General features: G+C 35.9%; 2 protein-coding genes and 1 long non-coding RNA gene across 4 annotated transcripts in view; 1 reads left to right on the forward strand and 2 right to left on the reverse strand.

The window, feature by feature from the left end:
- LOC122629492 overlaps positions 1-6,476 on the forward strand; it is a 7,194-nt gene extending 718 nt beyond the window's left edge. The window contains exons 2-6 of the mRNA XM_043812982.1: positions 626-912; positions 1,373-1,534; positions 1,921-2,128; positions 2,236-2,431; positions 3,891-6,476. Coding sequence (XP_043668917.1) covers positions 730-912; positions 1,373-1,534; positions 1,921-2,128; positions 2,236-2,431; positions 3,891-4,083 — 942 coding nt within the window. The 5' untranslated portion in view covers positions 626-729 and the 3' untranslated portion in view covers positions 4,084-6,476. The remainder of the gene's footprint in view (positions 1-625; positions 913-1,372; positions 1,535-1,920; positions 2,129-2,235; positions 2,432-3,890) is intronic.
- LOC122629496 lies at positions 2,149-3,992 on the reverse strand. Its single transcript, XR_006327279.1, has 2 exons — positions 3,875-3,992; positions 2,149-3,158 (listed from the first exon to the last, which is right to left on the reverse strand). It is a non-coding gene; the product is annotated as an uncharacterized LOC122629496 (long non-coding RNA).
- Positions 6,477-6,621: 145 nt separating the features above from the next.
- LOC122629490 (failed axon connections) overlaps positions 6,622-23,811 on the reverse strand; it is a 42,533-nt gene continuing 25,343 nt past the window's right edge. The window contains exons 2-4 of one of the 2 annotated variants that reach the window (XM_043812980.1): positions 12,238-12,576; positions 11,551-11,688; positions 6,622-11,190 (exon numbers count right to left, since the gene is read on the reverse strand). In XM_043812980.1, coding sequence (XP_043668915.1) covers positions 10,831-11,190; positions 11,551-11,688; positions 12,238-12,576 — 837 coding nt within the window. In that variant the 3' untranslated portion in view covers positions 6,622-10,830. Of the gene's footprint in view, positions 11,191-11,550; positions 11,704-12,237; positions 12,577-23,811 lie in introns of both variants that reach the window. The other variant, XM_043812978.1, reaches the window with a different exon arrangement.

Genomic DNA, 23,811 nt, shown 5'->3' on the forward strand with positions numbered 1-23,811 from the left:
TTTTTTTTTGTAAGAAAAGAAAAGAAAAATACAGAGAAGGAAGAAGAATAAGGGCAAGAAAAAATGCAATTTTTTATTAAGTCATTCGCTTTCGACTGCAACTCGAATCTCTCGTCGACTCGTCCGACACTCGTCGATATTAAAGAATAATAAAAAAAAATAGAAGAAAGAAAAATATATTTTCCCTCGTTTCAACGATCTCTCTCTCTCTCTTGATATTATTCCCGTTCGTTCTTCGTGATTTTGATTTCTGCAATGCGACGTGTGCAGATAGTACATACATATCTACGCGTACACGGAAGTAGTGATCCGTAATTCGGCCGTTTGATAAAATGTGTTAGAGCGTAAAAGATATAGAAAATAGAATAAAACGATTGCACTAATCTTAAGATCGCATCGATATGATCATTCGAAAATATAAATAATCGAGTATTGTCACTCGTTAACAAATATTGTATTATCATAAACGATATTCATTCATAAAAATTAAACGAAAACAAAACTATTAAAAATAATTGAAATAGTCAATGCTCGTATTTCGTGCTGATTAAATAATAATAAAAACAAAAAAGAAAGAAAGAAAAGAAAATTATAATAGTAGTAATAATAATAAAATGTTTTACAGATTCGTAGGTAATTCGTCTTAAAGAGACAAAGATAGTGATAAGGGGGTGAAGAAGGGAAGGAGGAGGACGAGGAGAAGACGGAGAAGCAGGAGGAAAGGGAAAAATGGCGGTGGATATTTTAGACGAGGATCATCTGGCCGTGAGCGCGATCGTTACGGTCGGAATGCAACTGATATTCTTCACGATAGCCGCGACGTTTCAGCTGGACAAATTGACGGATTTTGCCGGCGGCACCAACTTCATCATTCTCGCCCTTCTCACTTTCTTTCTCGGCCAAGTGGGCAAGGTATACTAGAAAATGCCAGGCGCTAATTATAACCGACACTCTTCTCTTTTGCTCGCTCGAGTAAAAGAAGATTTATAATTTATGCGTGTCAACGTTCGTGGGATGATCCATGCATGCATGTAATATATAATTGTGTTAATTATTGTGGGAAAAAAAAGACCTAACTAACTCACGAATCTGAAAAATTTTCAATTTCAAAAATATATATGTATATATTTTTTTTTTCTTATATTAATAAACTATATATATATATTATATTATATTATTATATAAAAATATATTATGTATTATATATATATGTGTGTATATATATTATAATAACAATAATACTAATATAATATACGAGATAAAGAAATAAAAAATAAATACAATTTTACGTATGTACGTATCACGAAAAATGTCAGACAATCAAATCATTTATCAACTATAATATTAATATTGTATTTTTTCTCTATCACAGACCTACGACAGTCGACAGCTTATGGTTACCGTATTTGTTTGTCTATGGGGTGTACGTCTATCAGGATATCTTCTTTATCGAATCATCAAGATCGGACGAGATAAGAGATTCGAAGATCGTCGAAGCAATGTTATTCGTTTCGCAGTTTTTTGGACCTTTCAGGTGAATATTTTATAAAGTATACGTATCGCTAATACAATAAATAGTAATAATAGTAATAATAATACTAATAATAATCAATAAATCATACAGCTAATAATTTATGAATTTCTCCAAAGTAGATATAAAAACGTATACTATATTTTATCGAAATTGGGAATGGTTACTGCCAATATTGAAAGCCAAGATTTTATTCATGACGTCTTATATCACTATATATATACTTGTTATTTCTTTTAGGATCATTTGCCAAGTGGTCAGAATCCCTTATTTTTCTTTACTATCAATAATCTCCATTTCTCCCTTTACTATCGATTTCTATCTCTCTTATTCTCGTTCTCTCTTTTTCTCTCTCTCTTTCTTTCTTTCTTTCTTTCTTTATTTTCTAGGCTGTATGGGTTTACGTTGTGAGTCTACCGGTAATTATAATAAACTCCCCTCGTCACAAAATCCCACCAGCGCCAAAAACGATGACCAATTTCGACAGTGCTGGTACTGGACTCTTCCTCATTGGACTCGTGGCAGAGACCTATGCCGATTTACAAAAATTCGCTTTCAAACAGGATCCCGTTAATAATGGGAAATGGTGTAACGACGGTAAGTAAAGTTCGATGGTATCAAATAATTTAGATTTAATTTAATAATAATTAAATAATCGAGAGCGTAAATTGTCGTATTTTGTATAACGATCGTAATTATTACAGGATTATGGAGACTATCTAGACATCCTAATTATTTCGGAGAGATTGTAGTATGGTGGGGTATCTTTGTAATATCCTTGAACGTGATTGAAGGAGCCGAATGGGTTGTTATCGCCTCTCCGATCTTTACGACGATCATCATCCTCTTCTTATCGGGTATGCCTTTACTGGAAAAGGCAGCGGACGAGAGATATCGAGAGTAAGTGTATCTATTTTTATAATATCGTTTTACACTTTTGTATGCCTGATAAGGTGCTTCTAACTTGTTCAAAGTTATCGGTTATTGACAAAGAGGGATTGTCCTTTCATAAATTAAAAAGGGAAAAAAAATCTAACTAATAGAACATCTTGCTAGTACTATCTGACATTAAAAAATGACATTATAAAGACATTATAAAGAATAAAAAATCTGTGATATAAATATCAAGGAAAATCATAATGTAATATTAATTTGAAGCTTAGAATTAATATCGAGACTTGAAGAGTATTTCTACGATTTTTCATTGTAACGTTTACACGCATTCTAAGTATATTAATATCTATTGGAATAATATTGAAATATGTAATCGTGTAAATAGAATATTTTATGATATATATATAACTCTACTATTATTTATTTATATATATATATAAGTTAATAATATATATATATATATAAGTTAATAGCGTGAGTGTTTGTATACGTAAAATTATAAGAATCTACATAAAAGTACTACATTAATTGAAAGAAATATGAAGTCATCTTCTTCGAGCGCATATACTAAATCTTTTGCTGCATTAACCGCCTGCAAAGTATCAATTTCGTTTTGTTGACGAAGCATTTTTCTCTCCTGGGTGCTCTCTTTCGCCTGCTTATCAGTTAAGCGTCTCTATCCGGATAACATCTTTCCTTTGTGCATAATTATGCGCGTTTGATCTACAACACACTTCAATAGATTCTTACACAACACCACCATTTTAAATTGATCTAATCTAAGCCGTTGCGTACTTGCAGCTTGATATTTAACATTTCTATTAATATTTTAAAAGATCAAATATCGTAGAAATAAAAACGGTTTCAAAATCTTATACTCTTATATCTATTATTGTCTTACGGCACGATAATCTAAACAAATTTTCCATTCTTTTCCCCTTCGTGATTTTCGAAGATTTTCACGAACTCGTCAATTCTCACGAATCACTTTTACGATTAATACATAACTACAAATATATAGAATTAAACGACATATAGAAATAAACGTACATAAAACTTTAAAAGCAACTAACATCGTACGACTTTCACAGCTGTATTAATCGAGCATCTTAAATTTCGTATATTTAAACCTTGAAACCATTCAGACCTATAGAAAAGTGAGTCATATATCTGATGTAAACACTAAAACAAAAGATATGAACCTTCGTGAAGGATAAAAAATCACTCGATAACAACAAACTGTGCTAAGTCCGCTGAGCGGGTCGATACGAAGGTCATACATATATACCTATATGGCTTCGCGTCGTATATTATTAACAAATTTAATTCAATTAATTCGAAAGTATCAAGAAATATTTTAAAGAATATTACGTATTTTCGAGGAGATCGAAAAATCGATTTCGTTCTTTTTTCTTAATCTATAAATATAAGTAAATCCTTAATGTCTACCTGATTTTCCTTTCAGTAATGCTGAGTATCGTTACTACAAACAATCGACGTCACCATTGATACCAATTCCACCGTCGATCTACGTCGAAGTACCACGTTTCCTGAAGTTTGTTCTCTGCTGTGAATATCCTCTTTACAATTCGTTAGATGCAAAGCCACGTTCGGCCGTGACCGAATCGACGTCCATCAGCTTGGCAGCATCCACGTAGCTGTAGCCACACGCCGGGCGTCCTACCTCTGAGTCCGGCGTGCAATCGACGACTACGGCGACAGCCAGCACAGCCTTTTAAACGACCTTCCTAGTTTACCGTTCTTATCGATAATACGACAGGAACAACAATACGTGTTCTCTCTGACTCTATCGATTCCAAGAATTTCTCATTATTGTCCTTTGAGGACTTGTTACCTTGAAAAAAGAGTACACATTGGAAAGGACGATCTATAACATTGTTGTCATGTCTTTAGTTACCTGATGAATATATAGAAACGGATATATACCGTTCTATATATTTATGAATGTGTGTACTTGTGTATACGAGCACGTATATGTGTGTATGTGTGTATGTGTGTTACATTGAGAGATTTTTTTCTTTTCTTTCAAAACAAATTTCTCAATATCGTTTTCACGATAAATTCTTTGTAATTTTCTCAAGGATGAGTTTTTTGTTTTCTCTTTTTCTCTCGTATGGAGAAAATGAAAAAAAGAGAGAAAGAGAGAGAGAGAGAGAGAGAGAGAGAGAGACGAGGACGTTGAACGTTCTATTATTTTAGACGTTGGAATAAAACAAATAAATTCTTTATGGATTTTTGCTAACCGGCTGGTCCGGACATTAATAATGAAGATAATGATGATATATATATATATGTATATATGTATATATATGTATATGTATGTATGTATATATGCATTCAGGATCGTGGATAAATATGAATTAGTGTTACAGAATATCGTCTAATCTTCCGCACATTCCGTCTAATCGCTACTTCGCCCTCTTTCTAAGGTACAAATTTAAAATGATCGATGATGTTTAATGAATGAATTAATTAATCAATGTGATTTCGAGTTAACGGTGCCGCCATACGATTTTTCGAGGCTTACTATCTTTGACATACAAATCCATCCGCGATCATTGTTATTTACCCGTTTCGATGGTTAAATCTAAAATTTAATGGTTAACAAAAAATATAAAAAAAGAAATAAATAATTAATTAAATAAAAGAGAAAACTATATTAATCGGCGATATTAGAAGCTAATATAAAAGAATTATAATGAATAACTATTGCAAGTAGCTTCGCAATTAAAAAAGAAAAAAGAAAAGAGAAAAAAACAAATAAATAAAACGATGCAATTATCGAGCAATTTTGATCGCTTTCAGTCTTGCGATCGATTAGAAATAACATATTTTCATGATAATGAGATACAGCAAAAAAGAAAAAAAAAAGAAAAAAAAAGAAACAGATAATTATTATATGCGCGTAATGCGATAGCCGAATCGAAGCAATATAATTAAAAATCGTAGAAATAGCGGTCGATTAAAGAAAAACGCCTATAGGCGTTATAATTTTTCTAAAGAAAAAAAAAAAAGAAAAAACGAAAGAAATATCTCTCTGCCATTAATGAGAATGAAAAAAAAACAAGTCTAGTTTATTTAATTGGAAAAATTGAATAATAGAAATCGATGCAAATAGCAGATACGCGACGTTTCGATCGTTACGAAAAAAAAATTATTGTCAATTAAGTGTTCTAACGTCGATCAGTAGTTTCATTAATATTCGCCTTGCGTTAAAAGAAAATTAAAATAATAATAATTATCGTAAAAACACGCATTGCATAAAACGATGTCGAACGTGATTATTTAACGTAAAACTTTATAATGTAATCGCGCTACCTCGAATGCGATGGCCTCGATTTGGGACCGAATATATTAATTGTAGAAGAAAGAAGAAAGAAAAAAAAAGAAAGAAAAGAAAGATATATTACGTCAAAAATATACGCTTGGCAAATTCGCGCCATTTTGTCGGGATTCAACCATACGCAACAATGATAAATGAAAATCTAAAATGCTCGTTGTAAACGTGATATCGATGAAAAGAAAAGAGAATTAATGTTAGAGATATTCGATGTATAAATAAAATGCGTTAATAGTTTTTTACCTGCACGTATGTAGTACGTATGTACTATTATCGATCGTATCGCGTGATCTTTCGAATATAATTGAAATTAGTTTTAGAAAAATGCAGTAGTACCTTTATCGCGCTCTATCTATCGATCATTGTATCTATATTGATTAAAATCTAGCAATACGAGACATATCTTAGTGGCCGATAGAGAATATTGTTGTCAAAAGAGGATAAAAAATAATACATAAAAAAAGAACAAAAAAAAAAAAATAACATACAGAAGATTTGTTCGATAGTCGTAATTCCTAGATAATCTGTAATATAGTTTTAACGATAAGAAGTGATCTCTGGCCAAAATTGTGAGGTAACAAAATGTAGAAGAAAAAAGAAAAAAAATGAATATTGAAAGATCGTTGTTGCTAAAGAGAATCTATAAAATTGTACGATAATAAATCATTGTTGGATCCAACGAAAAAATCACATCTGTTGTTTTCTTATTTAATCATTTACCCATTCCTTCGAATCCTCCCATGAAATCGAAAATAAAATAAATTGAAATGGTCGGTTGTGAAAATAATCATCTTGGAACAATAAAGTCCAGACGAATTTTTTAAAGATCACGTTATATTTATAAACACATTTTATTTGTTCGTATGTATATCGTTAATAAATGGTGATATAATAATGACAATGAAATGTATAGCGCCGAGCATAAAACGAGCAGTCATATTATAATTATTATTAATAATATTCCTCTTACAATAATCTTACTGTACTGGGGTGTGCCTACCTACTGTGCTGCAACTTGATGGTCTTGTCCATGTGTTTTGTCACTAATTTTATATTATTTATTCATAGTCATAATAATAATTCATAATAATCGTAACCACAGTTGTAAACGTATGCATCGTCCTAAGTATAAACAGCTCCACACACTAATTTATATTTTGTTTTCCTTTCTTTTTTTTTTTATCCCATCTCTTTTTTTTTTCTTTTTTTTTCCCCCTCATGTGTAATAATCATAATCGTCATTAATAATAGTAAAGCTACTTAAATATAAATGTATCATCTCGTGTCTTTGTGGAATATTTGCGGCTGCCGCTTGTACAGCGCCTATAGAAAAAACTTCAATTCCCGTTCGATAACATTTAATACATCAAATGTCAGTTTCGATGCGTGAAAGACACTTTGTATTACGTAAGGTTAAATTACCCTTAATGACGTTCGAGAAAAATCATCGTCGTCGTCTCTATCGTAAAAAACTACAGGGAGGAAAGGGAATAGGATGTGGCGAGGGAAAGGGAGGGAATGAGAACATGGACGGGGATGGGGATGAGGGAAGGAACAGCACAGAGCTTTGAGAATCGAAAATAAAAAATAAAACAAAAATGAGAAACGACAAGTGGGATGGACGAGAGAATTAAATGTGACGAAAAGGAAACGAACAAAGATAAAAAATATGGAGAAACAACAAGCGACCATAAAATTCGTCGCTTGCGGTCGTGGTCGTTCATTGTTAAAATAAAAAATAATATTAATATTAATAATAATAATAATAATAATAATAATAATAATAATAATAATAATAATAATAAAAGAAAAAAAAAAGAAAAGAGAAGACAAAATACAAAGGGCGCGAAGCACACGTATTCATTTTGTGTGTATATATATATATATATATATTTCTTTTTTACGGTTCGCGCATGTACGCATCCTTCCGTTGTCATTAATCGGATCTAGCGTACCGCGCTCTCTCATTAAAAACGATCTATACAATGTACAAAAAAGAATTAAGCAATAGTGAGAAAGTGTGCCGTCGATGTCGCGTAAAGAGAAGTATAGTCTTCGCTTTGCGGGAAGAGAAGAAAACAAAAGTTAAGAAAAAAGAAAATTAATAAAAACAAAGTAAAATAATTAACGAACTAATATAATAGGGGAAGAGAGAGAGACGCATCGATAAAAGAAAAATATATATAAAAAAAAAAGAAGAGCGATAAAAAGATCATTAAAAGAGAACGAAGAAACGTAATCCTTTAAAAGCGAACTATCTATCGTGAGAGAAAGATAGAGAGAGAAAGAGAGAGAGAGAGAGAATAGATATACATAGATACATATATAATATTTATAAAACACGTGTGTAAGGAAATGGGTAGACATAATAAAAAAAGGAATAAGGGTGGAAGGAGAGTAGGAGTGAACAAGAGGGATAGGAAAATCGAAAAGGTAGAGGAAGAAGAGTGAACGATCTCTGGGCGCCTGGACGATGATTCGCCATGAGAGAAAACGACGAGAAGAGAGAAAAAAAGAAATTTAATAAACGAAAAGTGAACAATAAAAAAGAGAAAATAAAATCATTAGAAAAGTGATGACGGTGATGGTACAAAGTGAGATACTATGAGAGTGACAGTGAGAGTGAGAGAGAGAAAGAGAGAATTAATGAAAGAGAGAGAGAGAGAGAGAGAGAGAGAGAGGGAGGGAGGATAAAAGAGAGAAAGAAAATGTAAAAATTATTTAAAGAAAAAAAAAAAAATAGGAAAATAAGAGAAAAATATTGCTAAGATCGTAGAAAAGACGTCTTCTGTGCTAAACTGCTCGATTAAATTTACGATTTTCGCTCGAGGGAGTTACTCTTCTCTCGACGTTCCTTTTATTCTGGTGCTAACACTTTGATTTCATAGATCGAATCGACTGATTGATCGATCGATCGATCAATCGGACGAATGAACGGAGTCATTCATATTCATTCTTCCTTTCTCTCTCTCTCTCTCTCTCTCTCTCTCTCTCTCTCTTTCTCTCACTCTCACACTCTTCCTCTCTCTCTTTCTTTCCTTTTCTCACATTCTCTCTTTTGCACACTCGAGCGTTAAAAACTTGTCCTTCTCTCCGGAACGAAAGTCGTACGCTTCGAGAAGTTTTATTAATTTTTTTGTCTTTTTAATTTTTTATAATATATATCTCCTTATCTTTAATTAATTAATTAATTAATCAAGTTCTTTTTTTCGTTTGTTCTCTTTATTTTTCAGTCAATCCGAGATTTCTCGACGAACGAACGACTTTGTTGTTTTAGCGTTTAGGCTGTTCAGATAAAAAGCACGTATTTTGCTATCCTCTCTTTCTCTCTCTCTCTCTCTTTCTTTCCTTTCTTTCTTCTATCTTTTCTCTCCTTTTCTTTTTGTTGTTTTTTTTCTCTTTTTTTTCTTTTTTTTTTTTCTTTTTCTTTATTATTTTCGTTCATTCGAGACGGCAGTAAAAATTCGATTAAACATATCTCTGCGGGAGATTGTTCGTAGATTCTATATCGAACGGTGGTATTTAAAAAGAAAAATGGAGGAGGGAAAGAGGAGGAGGAAAAGGAACATCGCGAGGAAGGACTTTTTTCTCGCGGCTAAATAGAGACAGACAACCAACTAAACGGAGAAACTAGAAGATATAGAAATAGAAAAGAAGTAGAAGTAGAAGTAGAAGTAGAAGTAGAAGTAGTAGTAGTACAAGTAGAAGAAGTATACGTTACGTTGCACGAAACGCAAGGTAACTTTGCACAGCAAGGGCCAAAAGGTCGACGCAGGAAGCGTCCCGACGACGACGCGGCGCTGGGAGACGCTTGGACCTCTCGATATTACATTGTCTATCTCTCTCTCTCTCTCTCTCTCTCTCTCTCTCTCTCTCTCTCTCTCTCTCTTTCTTTCTTTCTTTCTTTCTCATGCACACATACTAATTTTTGTTAAAAACCTCTTCGTGAATAATTCACGCGATTTCACGTATTCTTCCCTAGCGTAGATTGCATTTGGCCACTGATAAAAAGAGATGTCACCTGCGTTAGGCTATTGCATTTCGATATATTGCAAAAGACCTACTTGGATTCTACTTCGACTCACGATAATAGCGCCCTGGTTATCATTCTCTCTCACACCCGTTCATTCGCTCGCTCACTCATTCGCAATCATTCGTCGTCATTTATTCCCGTTCGTTCATTTTCACTTTCACTCAATTTTTCTTTCTTTCTCCCTTTCCTTTTTTTTCTCTCTCTCTCTTTCTCTCTATCTCAAACACATTTATACGAGTACGAGCACACGTAGAGGGTGGGAAAAAGGGCTCGGATGAGTTGCGTCGCTGGAATCCGCGCGTGTCCTTAAAGGGTATCGATGAGAAATGGCGTACAACGTTGGTGCGGTCGAACGCGTTATAATAAACGAAGTATTAACATTATACATGATTCTATTAATAATAATCTATTTACGCATAAGTAGAGAGCACTGCTGATCGTCAACACTTCTTTTCTTTTCTTTTTCTCTCTCTCTGTCTCTTCTTCCACGCCTTGCTCTCATCCTACCTCTCTCTCTCTCTCTCTCTCAAACTTTCCTTCGCCTCCTTTTACCATTCTACTTCTCCTAACCTCTTAGCTCTCTCTTAGCAATCTCCGTTACAATAATAATCATCATCCTCGTCGTCGTCGTCGTCGTCGTCGTCGTCGTCGTCGTCGTTATTATCATCGTCGTCGTCTTCGTCGTCGCCATCGTCATCATCGTCATCGTCCGTCCTTCAAGGAGACACGCTTACGCATTCCTATCATTTTCATGCACACTCACTCATGCAAGCACACATACACACGCACACACGCACACACAAGATTCACAGACGACAACCAAGAAAAGAAGAGACACATGCATACACACACGCATACAAAAGACTCTCTCCCTCTCTTCCTCTCGATCTTCCTCTCCTTCACTCGCTCCGTCTCTCTTTCTCCCACTCGCGAACAACACACCCTTAATTATTCCTCTGTTAAATCCTTTCAACGAACGATTTTACTTTCTGCCACGCAACCACCACCAGCTTATTTCCCATCCTTCTCCTTTTCTTTGTTCTCATCGACCTCCTTGTCCTTCTCCATCTCTTTCTCCTCCTTATCCGCCTTCTCCTTGTCGCCTTCCTTCTCCTCCTTCGATTCTTTCGATTCCTTTGCCTCTTCCTTACCCTCCTTACCCTCCTCCTGCTTCTCTGGCTTCGGCAAGTGCGTATTTATGTCCAAGGTGGAGCAGATCTCGTCCCAATCGGGGAAGCATCGTTCCTTCATACGCGAGCAATGACCAACCAGATTCGGGCAATTCTCTTGCATGTAGTCCCTTAGGTTGTATGGCGTCTCTTTGTCGATGTAAAGAATTTGAGCGAGGTGAGCGAATGCGACAACGTCCAACTGAGTCAGAAGAGACAAGAATATTAAACGATTGTATTTAATCCGATAAATACTACTACTACTGCTATAACTAATAATATATATTAGTAATAATAATAATAATAATAAATAGTACTAAAATTTCTATCATTATTTTAAGATTTTATAAGATATATGATTATTGATCTATTTCGAACAAAGTTGTTAAATGATAAACTTTAAAAAAAGATATATATATATATATATTAATTTCAAGGAAATGATATTTCTAAAAAAGGCATAACGATCGAAACGAATCGACTCGTCGATCTTGAATTTGATAAAAATCGAACGAGATGGGAAAAACTTGCCTTGGAATTTCTTTCTCTTTTTATCACTTACCGTAGTCGGCTCGTCACCGAAGAAGAACGGCTTGTCGGCTAACATGTCGGAAAGGACCTTCAGATCGGCGCAACCAAATTGGGAGACTTCCTCCGGTGTGTGCACGCCCATACCCTGAGCCTTCACTTTCTTCGCACCCTGTAATAAATCCCACTACATTTCACTACAGACGGTCGCGATGCTTTGTTCTCTACATTGAATTCCATTGAATTGTCCTTCTTCTCCTGATTTCTCTTTAGCAATAGCTCTACTCTCCCTCCCTTCGTCCGCATCCGCTTCCGTGCAAATCCAACAAGTAACAAAACGCTCTCTTTCAAAGAGCATTCCCTTTGCGAATTTGCGGACAGGACGAAGGGATTCGAAAATCGATGTTAAAAAGGAAAGAACAAAAAAAAAAAAGAAAAAGAAACGACTGTGAACTTTCAAAGAATTTTTTAACGATGAAAGAACAATAAATCTTTTGAAAATATTTTTTGTTCTTTTGCGAGCCAAGAAATAAATTTCTTCCTATCCTTCCTCTCCCTCCCTCTCTCTCTCTCTCTCTCTCTCTCTCTCTTTCTCTCACTCTCTTTCTCTTTCGTTTTTTCTATTATCTAAAAAAAAATTTGTCCAACTTCTAACACATCGACATGCTAATATTATATATGTACACACCTAACTCTCTAAACGACGAAAAATGAATCTTACCTTGCGCCCGAACGTGAACTTAAAGAAGAAATTAAGGATTCCAGCTGGAATGCGTGTCCCAAGGGCATGTTGGAGATTGACCTTGTAGCCCTTCAAAACTTGATCCATGTTCTTGGTACGCCAGCACGCGACTGCCCAAACCAAATGATTCTCGATCATTGATATCATCGCGTGTGATACACTTCGTTGTTCCGAGGTCAACGCAGCGTCTAAATCCTTGCCAAACTTTGAGCTAAGTTCGCGAAGGATGATTGTACTATCGGCGATTTCTTCGCCGTTCAATTCTATGAATGGTAGCTGGCCCTTCTTCGAACGGAACTTCATCTTATGATCGACGTTCTATAAAAAACAAGATGTTTTAGTAAAAAGAAAGGAAGATAGATAGAAAGAAAGAAGGAAGGAAGGAAGGAAGACGAAATTGCCATCGTTATTTTCCATACTTTTCGAAACAATACGAAAGAGAATCTCGTCCCTTCGAAATTGTCTTATCTGATCGGTGCTCGGGACAGTGGTTAACAGGAGTTTCAAACACAATAGACTCTCGATCTATATCCGACCGACCTCGTTTCATGATATTCCTTTTTGCAAAATTGAAGACCCTATCGGTTGTAATGATTCAATCAAACATGAATCGAAATGAAATAAAATGAAATACAAAGTCAAATGGAATACCTAGGTTAAACTGGTTTAATAGCGGGATTGCTCGAATGTTTCTCGTTTTGATGACTGTGATACATCGATATATATATATATATATATATATATATATATATATATATATCATGAAATATAGTATCTTTTTAAATGTTATTTTATAAAATGAATAAATACATAGAATATCCATTTCGATAGAATTCTAACAAATTTCAAACACGATAGACCAGTGAACGCTCACTCTACCTGTTCCTACGTAGCAAAAGTTGGAAAATATTCATTTCTATTTATAAAGTCACGCGCGTGAAATGCATATACATCCAGTAAAGAGAAGAACTGTATAACTTAGTTTCGTCTAGTCGAATCAGCATTACTGCATCAGCAACTATGTCCTTTCTTAGAATTTATCAAAAGAATCATACACCTGTTCGTTCTTCTATCCATTTTATTTTCCTACCAATCCTCCATCGATATGTATGTAACTACATCCTTCCTCTTCCGGAAGTGCTTCTATTCTTGGAAAGAAACCTCGTAAACGAATGCACGAAGAAATTATATGCGAGATCAGCTTATGCTGATCTAGCAGCAGCTTGCTAAGTCGGATCAAAGGGAAATGAAAGACACCTGTCGGCTTCTAAAATAACGCACCTAATAACGTTCATAACATAAAAGTCTCTGTATTATCGTCAAAGAGAGTATACTATGTTCTTAGACATTATTATTACAATAATTAATATTATTATAATTTACTATTATAACATTTTATCTCTTTAAACATAGTTTTTAATAGTACGATATAAAATAAAATTTTGAGTCGTAACTCGATAATAATTGTACGAGCAGCCATATAAATATATACGTTATATCTTACAACAGTTTTAAAGAAAAAAAAAAAAAAAAAACCATAAAAAGAATAAAAAGAATCGACAATAAGAACATAAAAGATCGATCTAACGATTCAGCACATCTCGTAAAAGATTCAGACAGGATTAAATGGGAAAAGTTTTACGTTCGACAAACCATTGACATTCTAGACTAGCCCTAAGCAACGCTCGAAAACTTAGAAAGATCGCTTTATCGACTCCCCTTCGGTAGGAGAAAAGCTTATCGATCGTTAAGGGGGAAGCTTCACCCCATATCTCCATTTCTTTCTTTTTTCTTTCTCCATTCGACCGGTATAAACCTTTACGCGTCTCTCGGTTTTTAAGCCCATAGGACGTAGAGCCAGTCTCCCTCTCTCCCTCTCACCCTCTTTCTCTCTCTTTCACCCTCTTTCCCTCCTTAGTCACTCCAAAAGAGAGAGAAAAAGCAAATTCGAACATGGATCGGTTTTACGTTCGAGGCGTGAGCCCCACCCTGGGAGGCTGCGACACGTAGTACGTACTACGCATACTGCATGCATACAGTGATATTCAGAGAGTGAAGGGGTGAGGGGAGGGAAAGAGAGAGAAAGAGAGAGATAGAACATACATGTATACGATATACCCGATAATATTATGTATAGATGTGTATGAAACTTATATGTGATGGTGATAATGGTGATGATGGAGTCGAACGACTGCCGAGGTGCGATGCCTTTCTCTCTCTCTCTCTCTCTCTCTCTTTCTAACTCTTTCTCTCTTATAGGCTTCTCTCTTTCTGCAATGGCGTGTACCAGCAACGGTGTCGACGAATAACGGCCGGGTGGGGTTGAATAAACGGCGAACGAGGAGACGCGTGCGCGCGTGCATAAACGAGAAAGAGAGAGAGAGAGAATGAGAGAGAGAGAAAGAGAGAGAGAGAGAGAGAAAGAGAGAGAAGGGCGAAGTCGAACGGCAAGGGGAGCAAAAAAGCCACGGAAGTGAAGGGAAGGGAAGAAACAGAGAGAGAGAGAGAGAGAGAGAGAGAGAGAGAGAGAGAGAGAGAGAGAGAAATCAGTGGCGCCGGTATTATTTCTCGAGTATCGACGGGGGTGGTGGGAAACTTTTGCAAAAAAGACGAGGAAAAATCTTGTACCTGTTTTTTACTTCTCTTTCTCTTCCTTCTTCCCTTTCTCCCTCTACGTCTATCTCTATCTCGTCGATGAAATTGATTCGAAGCTAAATCGGTCTCTTCGATCCTTCCACAGCTATCTTCGCAATTTGCTAGACGATTCCTTCTTTCTCTTCGATATACCCAATTCGACTATCTCGGCTATCTCGTTTCTCTTTGAGGCACGACAACAGGCCGACGATAAAATCGACGATTACGAAATAGCGCATTATTCTCAGAAAACGGAAAGATATAGAGATACAAAAATGAAGATATACATTTACGACCAACGAAATGAGATCAGACGTGTGACCAGATAAAATCTGATAAAGATTTTGTGAATTTTTCGAAACGGACATACGGACAATCAGACAAATAGAGAGAGATATAGAGAATCCATCATTTTGATATCTTTTGTTTATATAAGTTGAATGTCGTTGAAAAGATCGACATCACTCTCTTATATATCACGAAGAAAAAAAAGAAAAGAAGGAGAGAAGACGGACGTATGTTTCTTTCTCTTTTTGAATTTTCTAGTTTTCCTTTCTGTCTCTTTCTATCGGTCATGTTCTTTTATGCGGAAGATCGACAACGACGAAGTCCCATGAATACCGTCGTGATGCTTCAAGGCACCCTTGCCAAGGAACGTAAGAAAGGGAAACGAGAAAAAGTCAAGAAAAAAAAAAAAGAAAAAGATAAAGAAAAAGAAGAAGAGAAGAGATGAGAAAGAGGCTCTTTCACCTGTCGACCGTTCTTCCCTAAAAAGGAAAATGCTCGAAGAAAGAAAATGCCCCCGGGAGATGATCCTAACGATACTCTTGCTCTCTTTCTCCCTCTCTCTCTCTCTCTCTCTTTTTGTCTTTTTCACTAAAAACAACGAATTTCATTCTCCATTTTATCATCCCCGAAACATCACCGAGTCCAACCCATCCACGATTTTCACCACTACTCTCGCGCCACATCCAGCCGTTATCTTTCGAGATCAACCCCTCTGAACGCGGCCATCTTACCGACTATAAATTTTCTTTCTTTCTCTCTTTCTCTGAGGCTTTCATGGTTTTAAGAAAATATGGAAAAGAAGTACGGTTGTATATTGGTAGTAGTAGTAATACTAGTAATCGTAATAGTAATAGTAGTAGTGATAGGAGAGTAAGGGTAAAAAGATGAGGAAAACGTTTCATGGCCCTCATATTTTCGACTCAAATGAGAATAACTCGAGTATGCATGTATTTCTCTCTCTCTCTCTCTCTCTCTCTCTCTCTCTCTCTCTCTCTGTTTCTTTTTCGTACAAGTCTGCATATGTATACATGTGAAAAAAGGGGAAGCTGTGGAAAGTAGGAGAAAGAGTGAGAGAGAGAAAGAGAGAGAAAAAGAGAGAGAGAGAGAGAAGAAAAGATAAATATAGTAGGAACGCGTGCGGTGAGTAAAAGAGAGAGAAAGAGAGATAGATAGATAGATAGAGAGAGAGAGAGAGAGAGAGAGAGAGAGAAGGGAAAGAGCAAGGGTGGTTGGGTGGGTGGAAGGGAGAAGAAACACGCAGAGGACGATGAACTCTCGCGGTAGGCAGCTTCCGTCGCCTGGCAACGTCCCCTCTCTCACAAACTAATACTCTGACACTGCACACACAGAGAGGATAAATTTATTGGTAGTGGTAGAAATCGGTAGCTGTGTATCCTCATCTGTGTTGGTAACCATAATGGTAGTGGTTAGTACTGCTACCGGTGGTGGTTCGCATCGTTGTCATCGTCGTCGTCAGTTTGTGCGCTGGTATTGATCGTCGAGATGCTGCCTAAGCTCTCTCTCTCTCTCTCTCTCTCTCTCTCTCTCTCTCTCTCTCTCTCTCTCTCTCATTCTCTCTCGTTCGTTCTCACTCACTCGTTCTCTTGCTCTCTCATGCAGCCGAGTACAGAGAACGGAACACAGAGTGGCGGCACAGCCTCCCTAAAGGAGCCGTGCACGGATCAGCCGGCCGAAAACGAAAGCGTTCGCGTTTACATTGCTCTAACTATCTATATTAAGAAAAAGATATTATTACTTTTATTGTTATTATTATTATTATTTAATAAAAGTCTAAGTGAGGTATATGAAATTGCTTGGATCAATCCTAAAAATTAATCTCTTAAATAATAATAGTAAAATACTACACACGTTAAGGCAATAAATCTTTTTAATACGTAAATCTCTATATGATATATATATATATATATATCCTCTAGATATTATAATCCCGTATGTATATTAAACTATTAAAAATTTTTGTAGATATGAATATTCTTTTATTAAAAGATAAAAAGAGGAACAACGAAATAAGAGAAAAAGAGAGAGAGAGAGAAAAGAGTAGCAATGAATCATAAATCTCCTCTATCCGTTTTAATCCTACGCGTTTAGGAGTTAAGCGTCGTGATTCCTCGCGAACGCAACATCCCGAGTCGGTCCATTTGCGCTTGGTCAATCGTTAACCGGCTAAGAGAGAAAGAGAGGAAAGAGAGAAGTCGATGAACGATCCGTCCGTTCCATACTCGTTAAGTATCAACCGAACAAATAATACTGACAAACTTTTGACGCGTATATTGCTGGTAAACACGTGATTGTATACATGTATGTATATATATATATATATATATATATATATATATAGTACAGTACATATGTGCCACATTAAAAAGGAGAAGGAAAGATCTTTAAGTAGTATCTTTCTTACAAATAAATAATTTTGCTCGACGAACGAAAACCATAAGGAAATCGGCAAGCACGATAATAAATCTCAACGTCATACTCATTAACTTCTTCTACTATTCCATATTATATTACCTATACTATTTTACTATACCATTAGCTACTCTCTCTCCTACTATATCTCCTACTGAGCGACGAACTAATCCTTCAGTATCAACTGAGCTTCATAGTTATAAGCCGGATCGTGACTACTTTTTGTAACCCGATGAATACCATTGTCTAGATAATTTCTTACTTAAACGTTCAAGTATAATCCCATTTACGATTACCTACGATATGTATACACGATACGATTACCTATCAACATAATACGACTCCAACAAGATGTTACAAAATGAATCAATGAGTGTACTCATTGATCAATTATTCCCTATTACGATTTAATATCATAAAATTTCGAACAATTGCGTTCTAAATTCAATACCGAACTTGCCCGACGAAATGAAATAATCTTATAATTAAATTGTCTTATAATATTAAACGAGTTCATTCGATAAAGCCGATTACTAATCTCTTCTTCCCCGTTGTCCGTTCATCCTAATTTCAATTAATATCTCTATCTCTCGCAAAATTATCGACGAGAGTAACGATCGATCTACGGACTCTAATAAAAAGATAAAAAAAAAAGAAAAAGGAAGAAAAAAAGACCTCTCGTAGAATCCTTAAGAGAAAAGAATTTAAATGTATCTCATTTAAAAGTATTATATCTCTAGTAACGTATAAAATATAAATTAACGGTGTGCATAACGATATACAAGGAACGATCGAGTTAATCAATTCCAAAGGCACAAAGTGGTCGCACCACTCGAGGAATGAAGTAGACGAGACGCGAGTTCCGTCTTGCGTTATCTCGTACCGACGTGGGACGGGCAGAGCAAACCGCGTTGCGAAGTCGAGCGCGCACACGCGCTCTTTCTCGCGCATAATGCGAATCTGAAAAGCCTATGAATCTAAATTGCGTGTGGAAGAAAATTGGACCGACTGTGTGAGCGAACGAGTGAGCAACCGAGCAACCGAGCAACCGACAGACATCCTCTCCTCCTCCCGCCGTTATGCCGTCATTAAACTCTAGCCTGACTTCCTTCTCCTTACCCTCGCTCCGAATTCCGATCCAGCAATCATACGATTAAATTTTAACGTGGGTTTATATATAGTCGAGGGCTACACATACATGTATATATATACATTATATATATATATATATATATATATATATATATATATACGTATATATATACATACATACGTAGACCTTTCTTGCGATTTAAACGGACGTCCAGGAGCGTAGTGATCCGTTCTTCTCTTTCTCTCTGTCTCTTGTTTCTTTTTTGCTATCTATACTTCTCTTCTCTTCTCTCTCTCTCTCTCTCTCTCTTTCTCTCTCTGTCTCTCTCTCTTTTTCTCTCTTACACATGCGTTAATCGCAGGGAATGTCAGTTTCGTCATTGTGCGTCGTGTTCCGCGCGCGCACATCATAGGCACAATGCAACGACGACGACGACGACGATGAGGACGACGACGACGAGGACAGTTGCGTGTTCGATGCATCGTGAACACGAATGACAAGAGTAAAGAGAGAGAAAGAGAGGAGGGTGGGAGAAATAAAGAGAGAGAGAGAGAGAGAGATACAGAGAGGATGTACCTTTAAATGCCGTCGTGGGAACGTCATGTTCTGCCAGAAGTAAAGTCGATAAACGGCCTGGCGGCCTTGTTGCTTCTCATTCTCATCTTTATCCAAGTCGAATATACATAGAAATTAACTATATATGTGTGCGTGTATGTGTATAAATAAAAAGATATACATATATGTTTATATTTTATAATATAAAAATATATATATATATATATATATCTTCAATTTCGATTCCGATCTTTAATGAACGAAAAATTACAAATCGCAGAGGAGAATATCTTTGAAGCTTCGATAATAATCCACGTTGTCTTGTTGCACGTGGGTGAAGAAACTTGTTTTACGAAAAGAATCTTCAACTCGTATGTAGGTATATATATATATATATATATATATATATATATATATATATATAAAGAACAAGAGAAAGAGAAAGAAAGAGAGAATCGACGAAGAGATAGATTTTCGTTACGTTAAGTACTTCCTAAGCAGATAAAGGGAACGTAGGCGTGTACCACTCGCTATTGTCCGTTATTCGTACGCAGAAATTTTTAAATAGCCCGCGCTTTTATCTTGCTATTCGATCGCTCGTTTACATCGAAACCAATTACCGCGCTTAACTTTGAATTACATGGCATTATCCCGAACGTTTAGGCGAATATCTTGTTACTCCTATACGGACCTATGAATACACCCAATACGTACGCATATATATGTATATACCTACACGTATATTTTATATATATATATATATATATATATATATATATATTGGGAGAGAGAGATATGTACGTTTAAATATGCGAGTTATGCGCACGAGCTTGATATTATGGAGAGAGAATCGATATAATTTAATATGCATGTACACGAATCTATATTCGTAAGTCTACGTTATTATACAATCATGAACACGTACAAACATACGTGTTCTATATTTATTGTGCACGAGTATGCATAATAATCGAGGGTAGAGAAGAATCATAGAAATATTTTGCACGCCTGCACGTTTCAATGGTTTCGCGAAAGAAGATAGAGAAAGCAGATATTTGTTTGTACGTGTGTGTATGCGTATATATATATATATATATATATATATATATATGTATGTATGTATGTATGTATGTATGTATGTATAGATAGATATCTGATTCAAAAGATAAAGATGATAATAATAAAAATATTATTTTCTACCATCGAATTAAATTACGATAGAAAGTTGAATACTCTACTAGTTAACAACACACATAACGGAGAAGAATTCTTGTAATTACGATAAACGAGCACGTACATATATCTACGTATATGTAGGTACGTGCGAACAACATTCAGTCATCTTATTCAGAAATCGTTAGCGATCTCTCAAGAGAGAAACACGCGACGCGACGACGAAGAGTATGTTATCAATCAATTATGTTTCAGGAATGTATCGTTACGTATCGTCCCACGCATACTTGACGAATTATTGTTAAGCTCCCTATCGTTTTCTTTCCCTCTTTCTCTCTCTCTCTCTCTCTCTCTCTTTCTTTCTCACAAAACTTCTCGTATAATTCTTTATGAGTAACAACAATGAATTCCAAGAGAACACAAGAGATTGCAATGAGATATATTAATATTTCATACGATATTCGATTGGTAATTAAATAATAACGGTATAAAGAAAAAATAATTACAATTTTGGATATATGTATACGTATACGATTGTAATTAGCACTATATCCAAAAAAAAAAAAAAAAGGAAAGGAAAGAGAAAAAAAAGACCGGATACAATGATATATCACATCCTCCAGTATACAACGGCAACTACTACTCGACAAGATACACCGTTAATCCATGGAATAGTATGAGCTAATCGATATGCATGCTTGTCGTATACATTGCGTAATATGGCCAACGATGAAGGAGAACGCAGGAAACGCGAACTATTTTTTTTTCTCTCCTTCTCTTCCTATCCTATCCTACCCTCCTCACCTCCCCCGCTTTCCTTTTCCTCTTCATCGTAGACGTGTCACGAAGTCGACGGACGGACTCGTTACCGGTTGTACCAAAAAAAGATAAATGTCGGTTCGTATATATTTAATTAACGTTCATTCTATTCAACGTACGTATCTATATAACGTCTGGATATATTATATGTATATCTATGTGTATGCGTGCTCTACATTACGTATTACGCGTATAAGACGTATTATATTAGAAATCTCGGCAAAGGTGTTAGAGAAAATCGGTGCCGTTGGATCGCTGGATAATAGTGCTCGTTTACGAGATTTCCAGTTCCACATCCGCGCTTCTTAGTTTCCGAGCGTGTTTGCTTGAAATAACAGGATAAATATGATAATAATAAAAACGAAAGAAAAAGAGAAAGAAAGAAAGGAAACCAAAAAAAAAAGAACATGAGAGAAAGACAAGTCGATCACGAAAGATATTTCAATGAAAATATCAATGGATAATATCATGTTCATAATGTGGAAACGATCCAAACAATCCCTTTCTATAATTTAATTTACTAATAAGTGAGAGTTAAATTTTAAGTAATATTGCATTAACAAGTTAACTTTTAAGATATCATGGACATCAAGAAGATATCAAGAAGAATAACGGAGAAGGGGTTGTTTATTACTTAGGTACAAGATTCTAAATGAATATAAACTCTTAAGGAGAAACCATTCGTCTAAAATATGATGAGAAATATACCCTATGGTTTTAACTATGAAGGAAACTTCAGGCGATTAACGAGCATTGAACTTTATCTCAATATACTTCCTCGAACTTCATTCTCTCTGTTTCTGTTTCTCTTAACAAGAGAATGTAAGAAAGAAAGAGAGAGAGAGAGAGAGAGAGAGAGAGAGAGAGAGAGAGAGAAGATAAGAGAAAACAAGCTTACCTTCGTCTGGGCACGGCGCCAAGGAAATTACGCGAATTTTCACCTTCGACCTTCGACGACTATACATTGACGTAACATCGGCGTCTCGCGTAGAGTAGTAACAATAATACTACACATATAGACAAAACTACTACACTCTAGTAGTATAATAGTAATAGTAATATGTAATAGTAGTGGTAGCGAGTATCACGCGTGGGATTTGATTTAGACAAGTATATATATATATATATATATATATATATATATATATATACATATGTATGTACGATGTATGTATGTATTCGTATGAATGTGTGTTTCTTATAGGAGAACACATACGTCATTGCTTTCGCGTCTTTCCATCCCGAGGCGGAAACGATGTGCGACGACGACGACGACGACGACGACGACGGCGACGAAGATGACGACGACGACGACGACAAAGGTGGGCTTAAAGTGAAAGAGGAAGAGGAGGAGGAGGAGAAGAAGGAGGAGGGAGAGAAAGAGGACACACGTGTTACACACATTCAACCTCAGCATGCAGTCCGAGCTATCGGACACGTCGATACGTTGAGGTAGGCCGGCCACCGACCTCTCTTTTTCTCTTTCCCTCTTACGCAGTCTAACATCTCTGTCCGTCTGTCTATCTGTGTCTTTCTCTTTCCATTCTACTACTACTAATGCTTCTTCTAATTCTCTTTAGAACCCCTTTTTACCTCTTCCTTTCTTCGTCCTCTTCCACGTTCTCTTTTACACCGCTGAATTATTCGATCGTTGAACTCTCTTTCTCTTTCTCTCTCTTTCTCCTTCTAACTCCAAAGATCTTTCTAATCTTGAAAATCTTTGTTGCATTACGTTCGACTTGTTAATCAGTCCTTTCGAAGGATCTTTTTTAAACGCGACGTCCAAACTTTGCGTGATCGCGATCATCATTCTTAAATATCTAATGTTGATTAATTTCTTGGTTGGAAATAAATCATGTAATCTTGAAGTTTTTATCGATATTTTAGACTGCAATAATTTTCACACACACACACACACACATATATCTGCAACGAACTAAAAGAGACTCGGACAGGTTTATCGCTATTGTCGTCGTCTTCCTCAATTTCGAGCATGCGATCCACCCACGCGAAAAACCTTTTGTGTCTGTCTCAGAAAACTAGAGACTTATCGTGCCTCTCACTACGATGTACACCCACCAATGCTTACCACCATCACCACCCCCATCCTCGCCCTCTTCTTTTTCTTCTCTTCTTATTTCTCCTCGTACTTTTTCAAGAATCGATGCGAAGATCATCGAAGATGTTTCTGTAAACACTTGGATGCATTCGCGTGCATCAAAGAGAAGTACTCTTTATCTCTCTCTTTCTTGAAAGAGACGAAAGTGTATTCTCTTTCTCTTTCTCTCTCTCTCTCTCTCTCTCTCTCTCTCTCTCTCTCTCTCTCTTTCGATGGGCATCGAGCCAAGAGAACTTGTCTTCGTTGTGCAAACTGCACTTATGAATGCACATACGACGACACCTTCTTTCTACACATCGAAATCAGTAACAAAGTTAGTTATTAATTCTGATCGAATATATATTTACGTACTTCGTGATCGAATTTTTCAAATCACTGTTAAGAAACTAACTTTAAAAAATTTTCTTCTATTCCGTTTTATTATCAATATATTTTATTTTTA

Source organism: Vespula pensylvanica, chromosome 5 (assembly GCF_014466175.1).
Source record: "Vespula pensylvanica isolate Volc-1 chromosome 5, ASM1446617v1, whole genome shotgun sequence".
In the NCBI taxonomy this organism is placed as follows: Eukaryota; Metazoa; Arthropoda; class Insecta; order Hymenoptera; family Vespidae; genus Vespula; species Vespula pensylvanica.